Source organism: Saccopteryx bilineata, chromosome 3, assembly GCF_036850765.1.
Source record: "Saccopteryx bilineata isolate mSacBil1 chromosome 3, mSacBil1_pri_phased_curated, whole genome shotgun sequence".
NCBI classification, from domain to species: domain Eukaryota; kingdom Metazoa; phylum Chordata; class Mammalia; order Chiroptera; family Emballonuridae; genus Saccopteryx; species Saccopteryx bilineata.
In genome coordinates this window covers 143,690,870-143,708,847 of record NC_089492.1, presented here as the reverse complement: position 1 = coordinate 143,708,847, position 17,978 = coordinate 143,690,870, and the positions used below count along the sequence as shown (strand labels likewise).

General features: G+C 38.7%; 1 protein-coding gene across 1 annotated transcript in view; it reads right to left on the bottom strand.

Annotated features, from left to right (window-relative positions):
• Positions 1-17,648, bottom strand: part of DNAH6 (dynein axonemal heavy chain 6) — a 319,440-nt gene extending 301,792 nt beyond the window's left edge. Inside the window, exons 1-2 of the mRNA XM_066267533.1 lie at positions 17,560-17,648; positions 15,158-15,378 (exon numbers count right to left, since the gene is read on the bottom strand). Coding sequence (XP_066123630.1) covers positions 15,158-15,370 — 213 coding nt within the window. The 5' untranslated portion in view covers positions 15,371-15,378; positions 17,560-17,648. The remainder of the gene's footprint in view (positions 1-15,157; positions 15,379-17,559) is intronic.
• Positions 17,649-17,978: the final 330 nt, after the last annotated feature.

The following is a 17,978-nucleotide window of genomic DNA, read 5'->3' as shown; positions in this document are numbered from 1 at the left end:
GAGAAGTGGGGCAGCCATTTTACCTGATCTCCTGGTCAGCGCGTGCAGATAGTGGGCGAGAGATTCCTTCCAAAGCCCCGGGAGGGTGCGCCCGTGTTACCCCACAGAGAGGCAGAGTCAGAGGCCTTTGTGTGGGCCGAAAGCCTCCGGGCCGCCCCAGCGCCCTGGGAGAGCCGCACATGGGGAGGGAGTGAGAACTAATTCCAACGCTGGAACTTTTCCATACGGGCGGGGTTTTCACTCAGAGGGTGAGGCCACTGGTCTGATATCCTGGTCTGCGCGTGCAGATAGTGAGCGAGAGATTCCTCCGAGTGCCTTGGCAGTGCCTGCCCATATTATCCCACAGAGGGGCAGAGTCAGGGGTCTTTGTGTGGGCCAAAAAGCGGAATCTCGAGCCGCCCCAGTGCCCTGAGGGAGCCGCGCATGGAAGGGAGCGAGAGCTAATTCCAACACTGGAACTTTCCAGTGCGGGCGGGGGGTTTCACTCAGAGGGCGAGACTTCCGGCCTGACATCATGGTCTGCGCTCATGGAGAGTGGGCAAGAGACTCCTCCCTGACCTGTGGTGGCGCAGTGGATAAAACGTCAACCTGGAAATGCTGAGGTCGCCGGTTTGAAACCCTGGGCTTGCCTGGTCAAGGCACATATGGGAGTTGATGCTTCCAGCTCCTCCCGCCTGTCTCTCTCTTCTCTTTCTCTCTCTCTCTCTCCTCTCTAAAAATGAATAAATAAAATTTTAAAAAAAAGGGTTCATTAAAAAAAAAAAAAAAAAAAAAAAAAAAAGAGATCCCTCCCAGCACCTCAGGAGTGGGAGCCCGTGTTATCCCACAGAGGGGCAGAGTCAGGGGCCTTTGTGTGCGCCGAAAGCGGAATCTCAGGCCGCCCCAGCACCTTGAAAAAGCCGCACACGGGGACGGAGCGAGAGCCAATTCCAACGCTGGAACTTTTCAGTGCAGGCGGGGGGGTTTCACTCAGAGGGCGAGACTTCCGGCCTGACATCCTGGTCTGCGCGCGCAGATAGTAAGTGAGAGTTTAGTCCAAGCACTCCGGGAGTGGGTGCCCGCCTGTGTTACCAGACAGAGTGGCAGAGCCAGAGGTCTGTGAGTGGGCGGAAGTCCCGCCTGATTATGCTAGCAGCTCTGACTGACTGAGCCTTACCCAGAACCCTGCACTGAGTGGAAATAGAGTGGGGAGTTGCCAGCTCTTTGAGCCTCTTACTATCCAGGCAGAGGCAGCAGCAACCCCATAGCTGGATTATCAGGCTACTAATTGAGGAAGGAAAGACTAGGAGAGAGGCTGCAGGAACATGGACTCTCTCACTGTCGGAGCCTATAAATGCTAATGAGCCTCGACTACCAACGAGACTGAAGCACAATACATGACATCGCCATAGACACTTATCAACTGCAAAACTCTACCTGAGCGTGCCAAAGGGGCAGAAGTCAATGACCAGGAAGAGGGAGAGAAAAGAAAAAGCAAGAAGAAAACCTCTCAAAATCAAGAATAATCCACAGACTTTATAACCTATCCTATTTTATTATATTTGTTCGTTTGTTTCTCTTATCTTCATCCTTGATTTTTTTTTTTCCTCCTCCAATTTGGTCGTTTAAATCTCTACCGGTCTTACTCTCTCCTCTCCTTGAACTACACTACCCATAAGTGTTACATCTCCCATTATCTTTTCTTTCCTCTTCCTTTCTCTCTATGAGGGTTGTACTCCAAAACCCTTAACTCTCTCTCTCTCTCCTCTTTTATCTTTTTTCTTCTTTTAGTGGTTCCCTCTTTTTTCTCTCTTTCTCTCTCTTTCTTTTCTCCCTCTATATTAGTTTCTTCCTTTCTCCTTTACGTCTCCTCTCATTCAAACCTAAATAACGAACAAATTATCTTATCTGGGACTCAAACTTATGTTTGTGGCATTTTGGGGAGTTTTTACTTCACCTTTTTAACTCACTAACAGTGCTCCCATCCCTGGCTCTCCATTTTATCAAGCTCTTGTTCCACTAAATACAATAGTAATTTTTTAATTTGTCACCCCATTTTCCTGTTTCCCTCTTATTCCTCTCATCATAACTCTTAGTCAACCAACACCTAAACGCAAATCATTTAATTCTTGATCCAAATTTTTTCATTATTTGCTTTTTGTGGGTCCATACCCCGCCCTTTTTTTCATTTTTTATTTTATTTTATTTTCTTGCACCTTTATTACTTTTCCCCAATTAAGCCCTCCATTACAGGCATTGTTTGTTCTATTAAATACAATATAATTCACAATTCACCACAAGATTTTCTCAAGAAAGAGGGGAGAGGAGAGGAGAGGAGAGGAAAAAAGGAGGGAGAAAATAATTTCCTTTTTTTAAATTTTTATTTTATTTTATTTTTATTTATTTCATTATTAATTTTTAAAAAACCACTTTTTTTGATTTTTTATTTTTTAACTTTTTATTCTTTATTAAATCTCATTAATACTATCAACAAAACCACCCTCAGATGCCATTAAGGAAGAGAAAATCGAATATCATGGATACAAAAGAAAGAGAGGTAACACAGATAGATGAGGAAAAATCTATGGAGAAAAAATTTAATATATTGGAAACCTTGGAGCTAAATGACAGAATATTCAAAATATAAATCCTAAAAATACTCCGAGATATACAAGAAAACACAGAAAGGCAATTTAGGGAGCTCAGAAAACAACTCAATGAACACAAAGAATATATGTCCAAGAAAATTGAAACTATAAAAACAAATCAAACAGAGATGAAAAACTCAATTCACGAGCTGAAAAACGAGGTATCAAGCTTAGCTAGTAGAACAGCCCAGATAGGAGAGGATTAGTGAAATAGAAGACAAGCAATTTGAGGAACAACAGAGAGAAGAAGAAAGAGACTCAAAAATTTAAAAAAATGAGATAGCCCTACAAGAATTATCTTACTCCATCAGAAAGAATAACATAAGAATAATAGGTATATCAGAGGGAGAAGAGAGAGAAAATGGAATGGAGAACATACTCAAATAAATAATAGATGAGAACTTCCCAAGCCTGTGGAAAGAACTAAAGCCTCAAATTCATGAAGCAAACAGAACTCCGAGTTTTCTTAACCCCAACAAACCTACTCCAAGGCACATCATAATGAAATTGGCACAAACCAATGGCAAAGAAAAAATTCTCAAGGCAGCCAGGGAAAAGAAGAATACAACATAAAAAGGAAGGCCCATTAGATTATTATCAGATTTCTCAGCAGAAACTCTACAAGCTAGAAGAGAGTAAACCCCAATGTTTAAAGTCCTGAAAGAGAGGAACTTTCAGCCATGAATACTATAACCATCAAAGCTATCCTTCAAATATGAAGGAGAAATAAAAACATTCACAGATACAGAAAAGATGAGGAAATTTAGCATCAGAAAACCCCCACTCCAGGAATTACTAAAGGGGGTTCTCCAATCAGATATAAAGAACAAAAAAAAAAAACAGAGCCACAAGTAAAAGCTCCAAGAAGAACACAATAAAACCAAATTTAAACTGTGACAACAACAAAAAGAAAGGGGGGAGAGGATGGAGATTAACAGTAGCAAAGGACGATGGAGTGTAAAAGTACTCACAAAATAGTGTGCTACAATGAACAGGGTAGGAACCCTTTTCATTACTTAAAGGTAACCACCATTGAAAAAACCACCACAGAAGCACATGAGATAAAAAAGATAGCAACAGAGGAAAGATGTATGGAATACAACCAAATAAAAACAAAAGATATAAAAATAAAAGAGAAGGATCAAACAAGACACAAAACTAACAGAAAGCAAGATATAAAATGGCAATAGGGAACTCACAAGTGTCAATAATTACAATAAATGTAAATGGATTAAACTCACCAATAAAAAGACACAGAGTAGCAGAATGGATTAAAAAAGAAATTCCAACTGTATGCTGCCTACAGGAAACTCATCTAAGTAACAAGGATAAAAACAAATTCAAAGTGAAAGGCTGGAAAACAATACTCCAAGCAAATAACATCCAAAAAAAAGCAGGCGTAGCAATACTCATATCGGATAATGCTGACTACAAGACAACAAATGTACTCAGAGACATAAATGGCCATTTCATAATGGCTAAGGGGACACTGAATCAAGAAGACATAACAATTCTTAATATATATGCACCAAACCAAGGAGCACCAAAATATATAAGACAGCTACTTATTGACCTTAAAATAAAAATTGACAAAAATAAAATCATACTTGGAAACCTCAATACACTGCTGATGGCTCTAGATTGGTCATCCAAACAGAGAATCAACAAAGACATAGTGGCCTTAAACAAAACACTAGATCACCTGGATATGATAGACATCTACAGGACATTTCATCCCAAAGTAACTGAGTATACATTTTTCTCCAGTGTACATGGATCATTCTCAAGAATTGACCATATGTTGGGCCACAAAAACAACATCAGCAAATTCAGAAAAATTGAAGTTGTACCAAGCTTATTTTCTGATTATAAAGCCTTGAAACTAGAATTCAACTGCAAAAAGGAGGAAAAAAATCCCACAAAAATGTGGAAACTAAACAACATACTTTTAAAAAATGAATGGGTCAAAGAAGAAATAAGTGCAGAGATCAAAAGATATATACAGACTAATGAAAATGACAATATGACATATCAGAATCTATGGGACGCAGCAAAAGCAGTGATAAGAGGGAAGTTCATATCACTTCAGGCATATATGAACAAACAAGAGAGAGCCCAAGTGAACCACTTAACTTCACACCTTAAGGAACTAGAAAAAGAAGAACAAAGAAAACCCAAAACCAGCCGAAGAAAGGAGATAATAAAAATCAGAGCAGAAATAAATGAAATAGAGAACAGTAAAACTATAGAAAAAATTAATAGAACAAAAAGCTGATTCTTTGAAAAGATCAACGAAATTGACAAACCCTTGGCAAGACTTACCAAGGAAAAAAGAGAAAGAACTCATATAAACAAAATCCAAAATGAAAGAGGAGAAATCACCACGGACACCGTAGATATACAAAGAATTATTGTAGAATACTATGAAAAACTTTATGCCACTAAATTCAACAATCTAGAAGAAATGGATAAATTCCTAGAAAAATACAACCTTCCTAGACTGAGTCAAGAAGAAGCAGAAAGCCTAAACAGACCTATTAGTAGAGAAGAAATAGAAAAAACCATTAAAAACCTCCCCAAAAATAAAAGTCCAGGCCCTGATAGCTATACCAGCGAATTTTATCAAACATTCAAAGAAGACTTGGTTCCTATTCTACTGAGAGTCTTCCAAAAAGTTGAAGAAGAAGCATTACTTCCAAACACATTTTATGAGGCCAACATAACCCTCATACCAAAACCAGGCAAGGATGGCACAAAAAAAGAAAACTACAGACCAATATCTCTAATGAATACAGATGCTAAAATACTAAACAAAATACTAGCAAATCGAATACAACAACATATTAAAAAAATAATACATCATGATCAAGTGGGATTCATCCCAGAATCTCAAGGATGGTTCAACATACGTAAAACGGTTAACGTAATACACCATATAAACAAAACAAAGAACAAAAACCACATGATCTTATCAATAGACGCAGAAAAGGCTTTCGGTAAAATACAACACAATTTTATGTTTAAGACTCTCAACAAAATGGGTATAGAAGGAAAATATCTCAACATGATAAAGGCCATATATGATAAACCATCAGCTAACATCATATTAAATGGCACTAAACTGAAGGCTTTCCCCCTTAAATCAGGAACAAGACAGGGTTGTCCACTCTCTCCACTCTTATTTAATGTGGTACTAGAGGTTCTAGCCAGAGCAATCAGACAAGACAAAGAAATAAAAGGCATCTATATCGGAAAAGAAGAAGTAAAGGTATCACTTTTTGCAGATGATATGATCCTATACATCGAAAACCCCAAAGAATTCACAAAAAGACTACTAGAGCCTGACCTGTGGTGGCGCAGTAGATAAAGCGTCAACCTGGAAACACTGAGGTTGCCGGTTCAAAACCCTGGCTTGCCTGGTCAAGGCACATATGGGAGTTGATGCTTCCTGCTCCTCCCCCTTCTCTCTCTCTCTATCTCCCCCCTCCTCTCTAAAATAAATAAATAAATAAATAAATAAATAAATAAAAAAAAAAAAAGACTACTAGATACAATAAGCCAATACAGTAAGGTCGCAGGATACAAAATTAACATACAGAAGTCAATAGCCTTTCTATATGCCAACAATGAAACAATTGAGAATGAACTCAAAAGAATAATCCCCTTCACGATTGCAACAAAAAAAATAAAATACTTAGGAATAAACATAACAAAGAATGTAAAGGAGTTATATAATGAAAACTATAAACCATTGTTAAGGGAAATCGAAAAAGATATAATGAGATGGAAGAATATACCTTGTTCTTGGCTAGGAAGAATAAATATAATCAAGATGGCTATATTACCCAAAGCAATATACAAATTTAATGCAATTCCCATCAAACTTCCAATGACATTTTTTAAAGAAATAGAGCAAAAAATCATCAGATTTATATGGAACTATAAAAAACCCCGAATAGCCAAAGCAATCCTAAAGAAAAAGAATGAAGCTGGGGGCATTACAATACCTGACTTCAAACTATATTATAGGGCCACGACAATCAAAACAGCATGGTATTGGCAGAAAAATAGACACTCAGACCAATGGAAGAGAATAGAAAGCCCAGTAATAAAACCATATATATATAGTCAAATAGTTTTTGATAAAGGGGCCAACAACACACAATGGAGAAAAGAAAGCCTCTTCAATAAATGGTGCTGGGAAAACTGGAAAGCCACATGCAAAAGAATGAAACTGGACTACAGTTTGTCCCCCTGTACAAAAATTAACTCAAAATGGATCAAAGATCTAAACATAAGACCTGAAACAATTAAGTACATAGAAGAAGACATAGGTACTCAACTCATGGACCTGGGTTTTAAAGAGCATTTTATGAATTTGACTCCACAGGCAAGAGAAGTGAAGGCAAAAATTAATGAATGGGACTACATCAGACTAAGAAGTTTTTGCTCAGCAAGAGAAACTGATAACAAAATAAACAGAAAACCAACTAAATGGGAAATGATATTTTCAAACAACAGCTCAGATAAAGGCCTAATATCCAAAATATACAAAGAACTCCTAAAACTCAACAACAAACAAACAAACAATCCAATAAAAAAATGGGAAGAGGATATGAACAGACACTTCTCCCAGGAAGAAATACAAATGGCCAACAGATATATGAAAAGATGCTCATCTTCTTTAGCTATTAGAGAAATGCAAATCAAAACTGCAATGAGATACCACCTCACACCTGTTCGATTAGCTGTTATTAGCAAGACAGGTAATAGCAAATGTTGGAGAGGCTGTGGAGAAAAAGGAACCCTCATACACTGTTGGTGGGAATGTAAAGTAGTCCAACCATTATGGAAGAAAGTATGATGGTTCCTCAAAAAACTGAAAATAGAACTACGTTATGACCCAGCAATCCCTCTACTGGGTATATATCCCCAAAACTCAGAAACGTTGATACGTAAAGACACATGCAGTCCCATGTGCACTGCAGCATTGTTCACAGTGGCCAGGAAATGGAAACAACCAAAAAGCCCATCTATAGATGACTGGATAAAGAAGATGTGGCAAATACACACTATGGAATACTACTCAGCCATAAGAAATGATGACATCGGATCATTTACAGCAAAATGGTGGGATCTTGATAACATTATACGAAGTGAAATAAGTAAATCAGAAAAAAACAGGAACTGCATTATTCCATACGTAGGTGGGACATAAGAGTGAAACTAAGAGTCATTGATAAGAGTGTGGTGATTACGGGGGGAGGGGGGAAAGGGAGAGGGAAAGGGTGAGGGGTAGGGGCACAAAGAAAACTAGATAGAAGGTGACTGAGGACAATCTGACTTTGGGTGATGGGTATGCAACATAATTGAAAGACAAGATAACCTGGACTTGTTATCTTTGAATATATGTATCCTGATTTATTGATGTCACCCCATTAAAAAAATAAAATTATTAAAAAAAAAAAACAAAAAAAAACTAAAGGAGCTCACCAGTACTAAGCTGGCTTTATAAGGAATGTTCAAGTGTTTTCTTTAAGGGCAAAAGGAAGGACAATAATTAGAAATAACAAGATATATGAAAGAAAAAATATCTCACTGGTAAAGGCAAATATATAGTAAACACAGTGGATCAATCACTTAAAAAGCTAGTATAAAGGTTAAAAGATTAAAGTAGTAAAATCAACTATAACTACAATAAGAAGTTAGGGGACACACAAAACAAAATATCTAAAATATGACATTAAAATATCAAAACATTAAATGTGGGAAGGAAGAGTAAAATGTAGTGTTTTCAGAACACATTCAAACTTAAACATCTATCAGCTTAAAATAGCCAGTTATATATATAAGTTAATATATATAAACCAGAACCAAAAACCTATAAAATACACAAAAATAAAGAGAATGTAACCCAAACATAACTTTAAAGGAAACCAGCAAACAAGGAGAATGAGAAAGGGACAGAAAATAAATACAAAAATAAGTAAAAAAAAATTAACAAAATGATATTAAGTACATACCTAACAATTATTACTTTAAATGTAAGTGGACTAAATCTTCCAATCGATAGATAGAGGGCAGCTGGATGGATTTAAAACAAAACAGAGTAAAGCAAAAAACCCATGACTCATCTATATGAGGCCTAAAAGGGACTCACTACAGCTCAAAAGACACACACAGACTGAAGTTGAAGAAAGAAGATATTGTATATGAATCAAAATGAAAATAAAGCTGGGGTAGCAATACTCATATCAGACAAAAGTGACTTTAAAACAAACACTAAAAAGAGACAAAGAAGATCATTACATACTGTATTTCCCCATGTATAAGACGCATTTTCTCAGAAAAATTTGGGGTCTAAAAATGGAGTGTGTCTTATATAGTGGTGGTAGATTTTTTTTACTTGCATTTCCCTCCTTTTCATGCTTGTTGAGGAGTTGTATGAATTTTATGATGAATAAGACTTGAGTTCAATAACTTTATGTAATACATTTTTTTTTAATTTTTTTATTTCATTTTTTTGTATTTTTCTGAAGCTGGAAACGGGGAGAGACAGTCAGACAGACTCCCGCATGCGCCTGACCAGGATCCACCTGGCACGCCCACCAGGAGCAACGCTCTGCCCACCAGGGGGCGATGCTCTGCCCCTCCGGGGCGTTGCTCTGTCGTGACCAGAGCCACTCTAGCGCCTGTGGCAGAGGCCAAGGAGCCATCCCCAGCGCCCGGGCCATCTTTGCTCCAATGGAGCCTCGGCTGCGGGAGGGGAAGAGAGTGACAGAGAGGAAGGAGAGGGGGAGGGGTGGAGAAGCAGATGGGCGCTTCTCCTGTGTGCCCTGGCTGGGAATCGAACCTGGGACTTCTGCACGCCAGGCCGATGCTCTACCACTGAGCCAATCGGCCAGGGCCTGTAATACATTTTTTTTTTCAAATTTTGAGCTCCAAAATTAAGGTGCGTCTTATACATGGGATCCTCTTATACAGGGGAAAATATGGTAATCATAAAAGAGTCAACCCAAGAGTAGGATATAACATTTGTAAATATTTACACATCCAACAAAGGGGTACCTAAATATTAACAGACAAAAGGGAGATATTGATAGTAATGCCTAACAGTAGGGACTTTAATACTCTCCTTATATCAACAAATACATCATCAAGACAGAAAACCGCCTGACCAGGCGGTGGCGCAGTGGATAGAGCGTCGGACGGGGATGCAGAGGACCCGGGTTTGAGACCCCGAGGTCGCCAGCTTGAGTGAGGGCTCATCTGGTTTGAGGAAAAGCCCACCAGCTTGAACCCAAGGTCGCTGGCTCCAGCAAGGGGTTACTCGGTCTGCTGAAGGCCCGCAGTCAAGGCATGTATGAGAGAGCAATCAATGAACAACTAAGGTGTTGCAATGCGCAGTGAAAAACTAATGATTGATGCTTCTCATCTCTCTCCGTTCCTGTCTGTTCCTGTCTATCCCTCTCTCTGACTCTGTCTCTGTAAAAAATAAATAAATTAATTAATTTAAAAAAAGACAGAAAACCAATAATGTAACATTGTCTTTAAACAACACTTTACATCAGATAGACTTAATAGATATTTATAGAATACTTTACCCCCAAATTGCACAATACACATTCTTTTCAAGTTAACATGATACTATCTCTAGGATGGATCACACGTTAGGCCCCAAACCAAACCTCAATAAATTCAAGAAGGCTGAAATCATATCAAACATCTTTTCTGATCGTAACAGTATGAACTAGTAATCAATTATAAGAAAACAGAAAAAACCCACAAGCATGTGGAGACTAAACAGCATGCTACTGAATGACCATGGGTCAATGAAGAAATCAAAAAGGAAATAAAATACCTTGAGACTAATGAAAATGGCAATACAACTTTCTAAAGTCTGTGGGATGCAGCTAAAGCATTTCTAAGAATGGAATATCATAGCAACACAGACCTACCTTAAGAAACAGGAAAAATTCCAAATAAATCATCTAACTTTAGGCCTAAAGAAATTTGGTAGAAGAAAATTATAAAGTTCAGAGTAGATATAATGTAACAGAGACCAAAAGAAAAGAAAACAAGAGAAAAGACCAAAGAAATTAACTGGTTCTCTGAAAAGATAAAATAGATAAACCTTCAGCCAAACTCATTAACTAAAACAGAGTGAAAGCCCAAATAACTAACTTCAGAAATGAAAGGGGAGAAGATACAATCAACACCATAGAAATACAAAGGATCATGAGAAAATACAGGTAACATTATATACCAAACAATTGAAATATATCCTCAAAGAATGGATAAATTTCTAGAAAGATACAACCTTCCAAGACTGAACCATGAAGACACAATATCTGAACAGATTGATTACTAGTAATGACATTGAATCAATAATCAAAAAACTACCCAACAAACAAGGATCAGACAGCTTCACAGAAGAAAGCTACCAAACTTTTAAAGGAGAATTAATATCTATCCTTAATCTATTTTGAAAAGTTGAAGAGAAAAAAATGCTTCTACACATATTTTTGAGGCCAGCAGAACCCTGATAACAAAACCAAAGGCACTACAAAAAAGAAAATGACAGGCCAGTATCAATGATAAACTTAGATACAAAATTTTTCAACAAAATATTAATAAACTGAATTCAAAAGTAAATTAAAGGATCACATACCATGATTAAGCAGAAATTATTCCAGGAATGCAAGGACCACAAGTCAATCTATGTGATATGCCACATTAACAAAATGAAAGATAGCGATCATATGATCATCTCAATAGATGATTTGACAAAGTTCAACATCCATTTATGATACAAAAACTGTCAAAAATGTAGGTATAGAGGGAACATACCTCAACACAATAAGATATATATGACTGCCGGACCAGGCAGTGGTGCAGTGGATAGAGTGTCAGCCTGGGATAAAGAAGACTCAGGTTCAAAATCCCGAAGTCATCGGCTTGAGGTCATCGGCTTGAGTATAGGCTCACCAGCTTGAGTGTGGGGTTGCTGGCTTGAACGTGGGATCATAGATATGACCCTACGGTCACTGGTTTGAACCCAAAGGTTGCTGGCTTGCAGCTTAAGGTCTCTGGCTTGAGCCCAAGGTCAGTGGCTTGGGTAAAGTGTCACTGGCTTGACTGGAGCCCCATGTTAAAGGCACATATGAGAAAGCAATCAATGAACAACTATGGTGCTGTAACTATATATGGATTGATGCTTCTCATCTCTCTCCCTTCCTGTCTGTCTGTCCCTCTCTGTCTCTCTCGCTAAAAAAAAAGAAAAAAAGACTCTATATGACAAACCCACAGCTCACATACTAAATGGTGAAACGCTGAAAGCTTTTCCTCTAAGATCAGTAACAAGACAAGAATGCCCCTCTTCACTTATATTCAACATAGTATAGGAAGTCCCAGCTGCAGCAAGAGAAAAAGAAATAAAAGGTATCTGAATCCGAGTTGAAAGGGAAGAAGTAAAACGGTCACTACTTGCAGATGTCATGATACTATATACAAAAAGAAAAAAAAAACCTAAAAACTCCACCAAAAATCTATTAGGACTAATAAATTAATTCAGTAAAATTGCAGAATGCAAAATTAATGTACACAATTTCTATGCACTAATAATAAACTATGTATCAAAAAATACAATACCTAGAAGTAAATTTAAAAAAGGAGATGAAAGACTCTGAAAACTGTAAGATATTGATGAAAGAAATTAAAAATGACACAAATAAATAGAAAGATATACCATGTTCATGTATTGGAAGAACTTATATCATTCAAATATTCACACCAACCACAGCAATCTACACATTCCATGCAATCTTATCAAAATTGCAAAGGCAATAATCTGGTATTTGTTCAGATGACATCTCAGGGAGCCCTTTGAAGGCACCCAATCTAAGGTAGCCTGCCCTTTGTCTCCACTACATTTCCTGAATTATTTTCTTAACAGCACCTATCATTAGATAAAGTTGTTCAGTTTATTCATTCAGGATTACTACCATGTCAACAGCAATCTATCTGCCTTTGTTATTGCTGTATCCCCAGGGCATGGCCCATAGCCTGGCACATCACAGGTATAAAATTAACATTTAATATATATGAAGTTTTGCAGTGATGACAAAAAGAACTTTAATCATCAGGGATTAATAACACTCTTTTGCCAAGTGAAGGTTAGAGATAAATATATGTAAAGGTTCATACTATTTTCATGGAAGAAAAACAGCAGGGAGGTCCTGACACTCCATACAACATGCAGTGCAGGCACATGAATCCCAAGAAGAGAGCACAGAAGTTAACACCATACCCACCTTGCAAATGCAAGTTTGGTGTCAACCCAATAACATTTGTTAATTAGTATTTATTGTTAATTGAATTGTATTGGTTATGTTGTCTTCTTTGTAATTAAGACATTGTTTTGTTTCTTAAAATTTGAATTAATTCCTAGGTTAATTTTTTACATAAAGTAACATAATAAAAATAACAAATAGCAGTAGGGGTACTCAAGTATGTTTTTCTTTAAAAAACAAATCAGTACTCAAGTTTGAGAAACAATGGAATAAGGGTTAATGTCCATAATATATATCTCTAAAAACCTCAAAAACTGATAGGAAAAGACAAACAATCTAAAGTGGACAAAGGTAATGAACAGAATCTAGGAAAACAAGTAACATGTATGGCAAGGAATGAATGAACATATATTTTGTTAATAAGACGAAAACTATAACAACAACCTGATGCCATTTTAACCTATCCATCTAGGAAAAAAATGATGGCGTCAGGTTTGGCAAAGATGTGTCTAAACAGGCTTCTCTCACTCTGCAGCTGGGACGGTAACTGGTTAAACCTTAAAGGAAAAATGGGCAATATTTTTCAAAATTAAAAATGCCACTCCCAGGAATCCATCTTTATATGTACAAAAGAAAGGCCATTTAATGTAGCATTATCTGAAACAGCAAAATACTAACAAACAAAAAGGAAATCACATGAGCTCCCACCAGTAAGAGACCAATCGATGGGTACCATAGGATAGCAACAAAATATGGTGCAGCTGTTAGAAAAGATCCCTCAGAATGCATGGATTGGGAGGGTTTCTATATGTTTAAGTGAAAAGAGCACTTTGAAGATCAGTATTACTGAATAATCTTACTTTAAAGCTACAAATCTTTACACACAGACTCAGATATACGCATATATTTGAATAAACACATAAAGCAGCTTGAACGGTGACCACCAATAATTAGTAGTAACATCTGAGGGTGGAAGTGAGAATTGTCACTTTTTACTTGATACACTTTTACTTGATGCTCCTTTACACAGATTTATAATTATCCAAAGGCAAAAATGGGTTCTTAAAATTAAGCATTTTTCAGACATGCACAAAATTGTTCAGGACACACTATATTGCTACAGGCATACCTCATTCTACTGTATTCTGCTTTATTGTGCTTTGCAGGTAATGCCTTTTCTACATATTAAATGTTTGTGGCAACTCTACAATGAGCAAGTCTATTGGTGCTATTTTTTTCCAACAGGTTCAGATGATAGTTAGCATATTTTAGGCAATAAAGTATGTTTTAATTAAGGTATGTACATTGTCTTTCAGACACACTGCTATTGCACACTTCAGAGACAACAGTGTAGTGTAAATATAACTTTTATACACACTGGGAAAGTAAAAAATTTGTGTGATTCACTTTACTGAAATATTCAGTTTATTGCAGTGCTGAAACTAAACCCACAATATCTTTGAGGAATGCCTGTAAATTTATAACTAGATATAGTACTCTTACTAAAGTTTCCAGTATTAAATGGTGCCCTAATATCCAAAAGAGCCTTACAACCTACATAATTAAGTGTCACATTGTACATAATTCTAGAGAGTTATACACTAGAAAATTTTGTTCACACTATATTCCTCCCACCTCAAACTGCTTAGAAGTCATATTCTTTAAATAACTAATTGTTTACAACTTCATAAGCAAGTCTTAACTTTTAAGTTTTCATTTTTCCTTTGTTTAGAGTCAAGAAATATTACATCCCCCCCAAAGCAATTTTGCAACTTGCTCTGTAGCCAAGAGTGGTTGAGTTATTGGTTTTTTCTTTTCTTTCTTTCTTTTTTTTTTTTTTCTGAAGCTGGAAACGGGGAGAGACAGTCAGACAGACTCCCGCATGCGCCTGACCGGGATCCACCCGGCACACCCACCAGGGGCGATGCTCTGCCCACCAGGGGGCGATGCTCTGCCCCTCCGGGGCATCGCTCTGCAGCAACCAGAGCCACTCCAGCGCCTGGGGCAGAGGCCAAGGAGCCATCCCCAGCGCCCGGGCCATCTTTGCTCCAATGGAGCCTTGGCTGCAAGAGGGGAAGAGAGAGACAGAGAGGAAGGAGGGGGTGGGGGTGGAGAAGCAAATAGGCGTTTCTCCGATGTGCCCTGGCCGGGAATCAAACCCGGGTCCCCCGCACGCCAGGCCGACGCTCTACCGCTGAGCCAACCAGCCAGGGCCGAGTTATTGGTTTTTGAACTTACCAGAGGCTCTAGTTTTATAGGCTGCTGTCGTTTTCTCGTCCTCTCCTGGGCTTTTGTAGTGTGGCCAAATGTCAGGTATTGTGTACCAGCTTCATTGTCTGTGGGTGTCACATAACTCAGTCTTCCCCTTGCTTTTATACTATTCAGTCTTGCAAGCATAGGGTTTTCCATCTCCTCTTCAATATCGTCAGTGTTTGAGGGGCGAAAAGCCATCCTCACTCCTGAAAGTGTAGGGTGGGGTTGGAAAAAGACAGATGAAAGGTAGAACAACAGGACTGGGGAAGTGAGGCTAGACTTCCCAGAGGAAAGTCTTCTTAGAGGGGACTTAAGAACTAGGGAGAGCTGAATTTGCTCACCTCCAAAGAAAACCCATTATAGTCACCCCATTCTTCCCAAATTGTGGACTTGAATCAGATGAATTAAAAATTAGGAACCATATCTGGCCTTCAAGAAGCCCTTTAGCTGAGATGGAACCCAGGAATTTGCATTTCTAACAAGTTCTCAGGTGATGTTGCTGCTGCTGATGTTACTGATTTGGGGATCACGCTTGTCTAAACTGGGAAGATGAAGAGAAATGCAATTACCATTGAGATCAATGTTTCTCACACTTGAATATGCAAAATATCTCCTGAAAAGTTTGTTCAAAATGCTCGTAATTTTAATACAAGCAATCTGTATTAATAAATCTGGGTTATTAATACAGCCTAGGCACTTGTGAAGAAACCAAAGGAAAAAGAGAGTTGAGGGCTAAATTCCAAAAGAGTGCTTCTGGATCCTTATGTATATGAGAGGCACTCAAGGAGCTTGTTAAAATGAAGGTTCTGATTCAAACATGTTGACTAGCAAGGTCCCAGACAGAACACTAGAACTATGAGCCTTTTATAGTGGAATTGCATACTCATTACCACTCATACTTCCGACCCGCCAGATGGACAGAGATACTTCTCTTCAAAATGGTATTATAGGACACGAGGTCTTCCACCAGGAGTTTGCTGGACTAGATTTTAGTCTAGATCTGCACTGGCCAATCAAAACACGATGCAAAAAGCAAGGAGGTGGGCAGCACTGAAACAAGCTAAGACAGAGACGCCAGCTCCAGTGAGCAAGATGCAGACCATGGATGAGGACATCATGGTAGAATCAGGTGATGACTCATGGGACCTCATCACGTGTTACTGCTGAAAGCCCTTTGCTAGGTGGCCCAGGATTGAGTACAGCCTCTGTGGAACATGGATTCACCTTTCCTCTGCTAAGATAAAGAAGACCAATCAATGTCCTAACTTCTTTTATTGCCAGAAGTGCAAACCAGAGGGCTGGCAATTGGGGGGGGGGGGGCTCCCAAATATGAAGATCCTGACGTCACAGTCTCTAGGCTGGAACTTCCAAATGACAATATGACTTGGGAACTGAGCCTCAGGGTCCTCAGCCTATCTCCTGAAGCTTGAATACTGTCCCACTTCAAGGCAGGAATTCCCAAGGGAGACTGGTTTGGAAATGAGTTCCTAGTCTACTCTTCCTGCCCACCTTCTGGTCTTGAAATGAGACCCTTTACAGTTGAGCATGGGAGGCTTTCTGGGTCCCCAGACAACCTCTGTTCCTTGGACCTGCCACCTCTCATTTTCAGGATTAGGATTGGGATGAAATGGGACAGTTGTGTATAAAATGCTAGTGTAAATATAGTACTCTCCTGTCTCATCTTTTCTTCCATCTCACTCCCCATTTATTCTACACTAATTTTATTTTTAATTTTGGCCTTCCCTTTTTGGGCATGGTGGAGTACCAACCAGAGCCTGGATGAGGCAGGAAAAAAAATAGGTGACCATTCTCTCCCCCTCAACTGGCTTTTTTTTTTTTTTTTTAAATAATATTGGTCAGCTATTTGTGCAGATAGCCTATGTGTTGTAAATAAAGTACAAGGTTTTTTTTAAAGTGTGTGTGTGTGTGTAAAATGCAAGTTTCTCATGCAATTTTAAGTTTTTACATTCAAAAACACAAAAATGGAACTGGTGACATTAATGTTACTATGATTTATTTAACATATCCAAATATTATTTCAACACATAATCAATATAAAACTTATTAAACTGATATTTTACTTTTTATTACTATGTGTTCGAAATCCAGGGTGTTTTTCACATTTGGAACACACCTCAATTCAGACTTGACACAGGTTGAAGAGCACACACAGGTCTAGATCTGGCCGCTCAGTGTGGAATCTTGGACCAGTCTTTGCTATCTCTACTCCTCACTTTTCACCGGCTCTAAAATGATAGTTAGATAGTAGGGAATTACTGAAATGGTTTTCAGTGACTTTAGTTTTCCCTTATATGCTCCGAAAGCCATGCCGTCATTGGTCTAGAAGTCAGAGCCCAGTTCCCACAGTTTGATTCCTCAAGACTCACCAAGTCAGACTGGAGCAGCTGCCGGGCCGCCTAGTGTCTCCAGAAACAGAGCGAAGCCAGCGTTGGGAGTAGAAAGGTGGCGGTAGCCTGGAGTGTTTCTCGTTGCCTAGCAGCCAACAGGCCTCTAGGAAGGCGCACTGCGCCTGTACGCGACCAATCACTATGGCAACACCTCAGCCAATCGCGACTCTCTATTTAGGAACGCTTCAGCAGGTCGAGCCAATAAATGTCTCAGAAATATTTCCTACGTCGCTGGTTGGTGAGAGCGCGCACTCGGTTCCTCTTGCCCTGGAAACTGAGCACCGCCCAGGCTGGTAGGCCCTTACACGGGCAGTTGTGCTGTGTTTGTTCCTTCGCTTATGGTCCGCCCCCTTTCCCTGCCCCTTCCTCCTTCTGCAGGTGTCTTTTCTGTTTCCTCT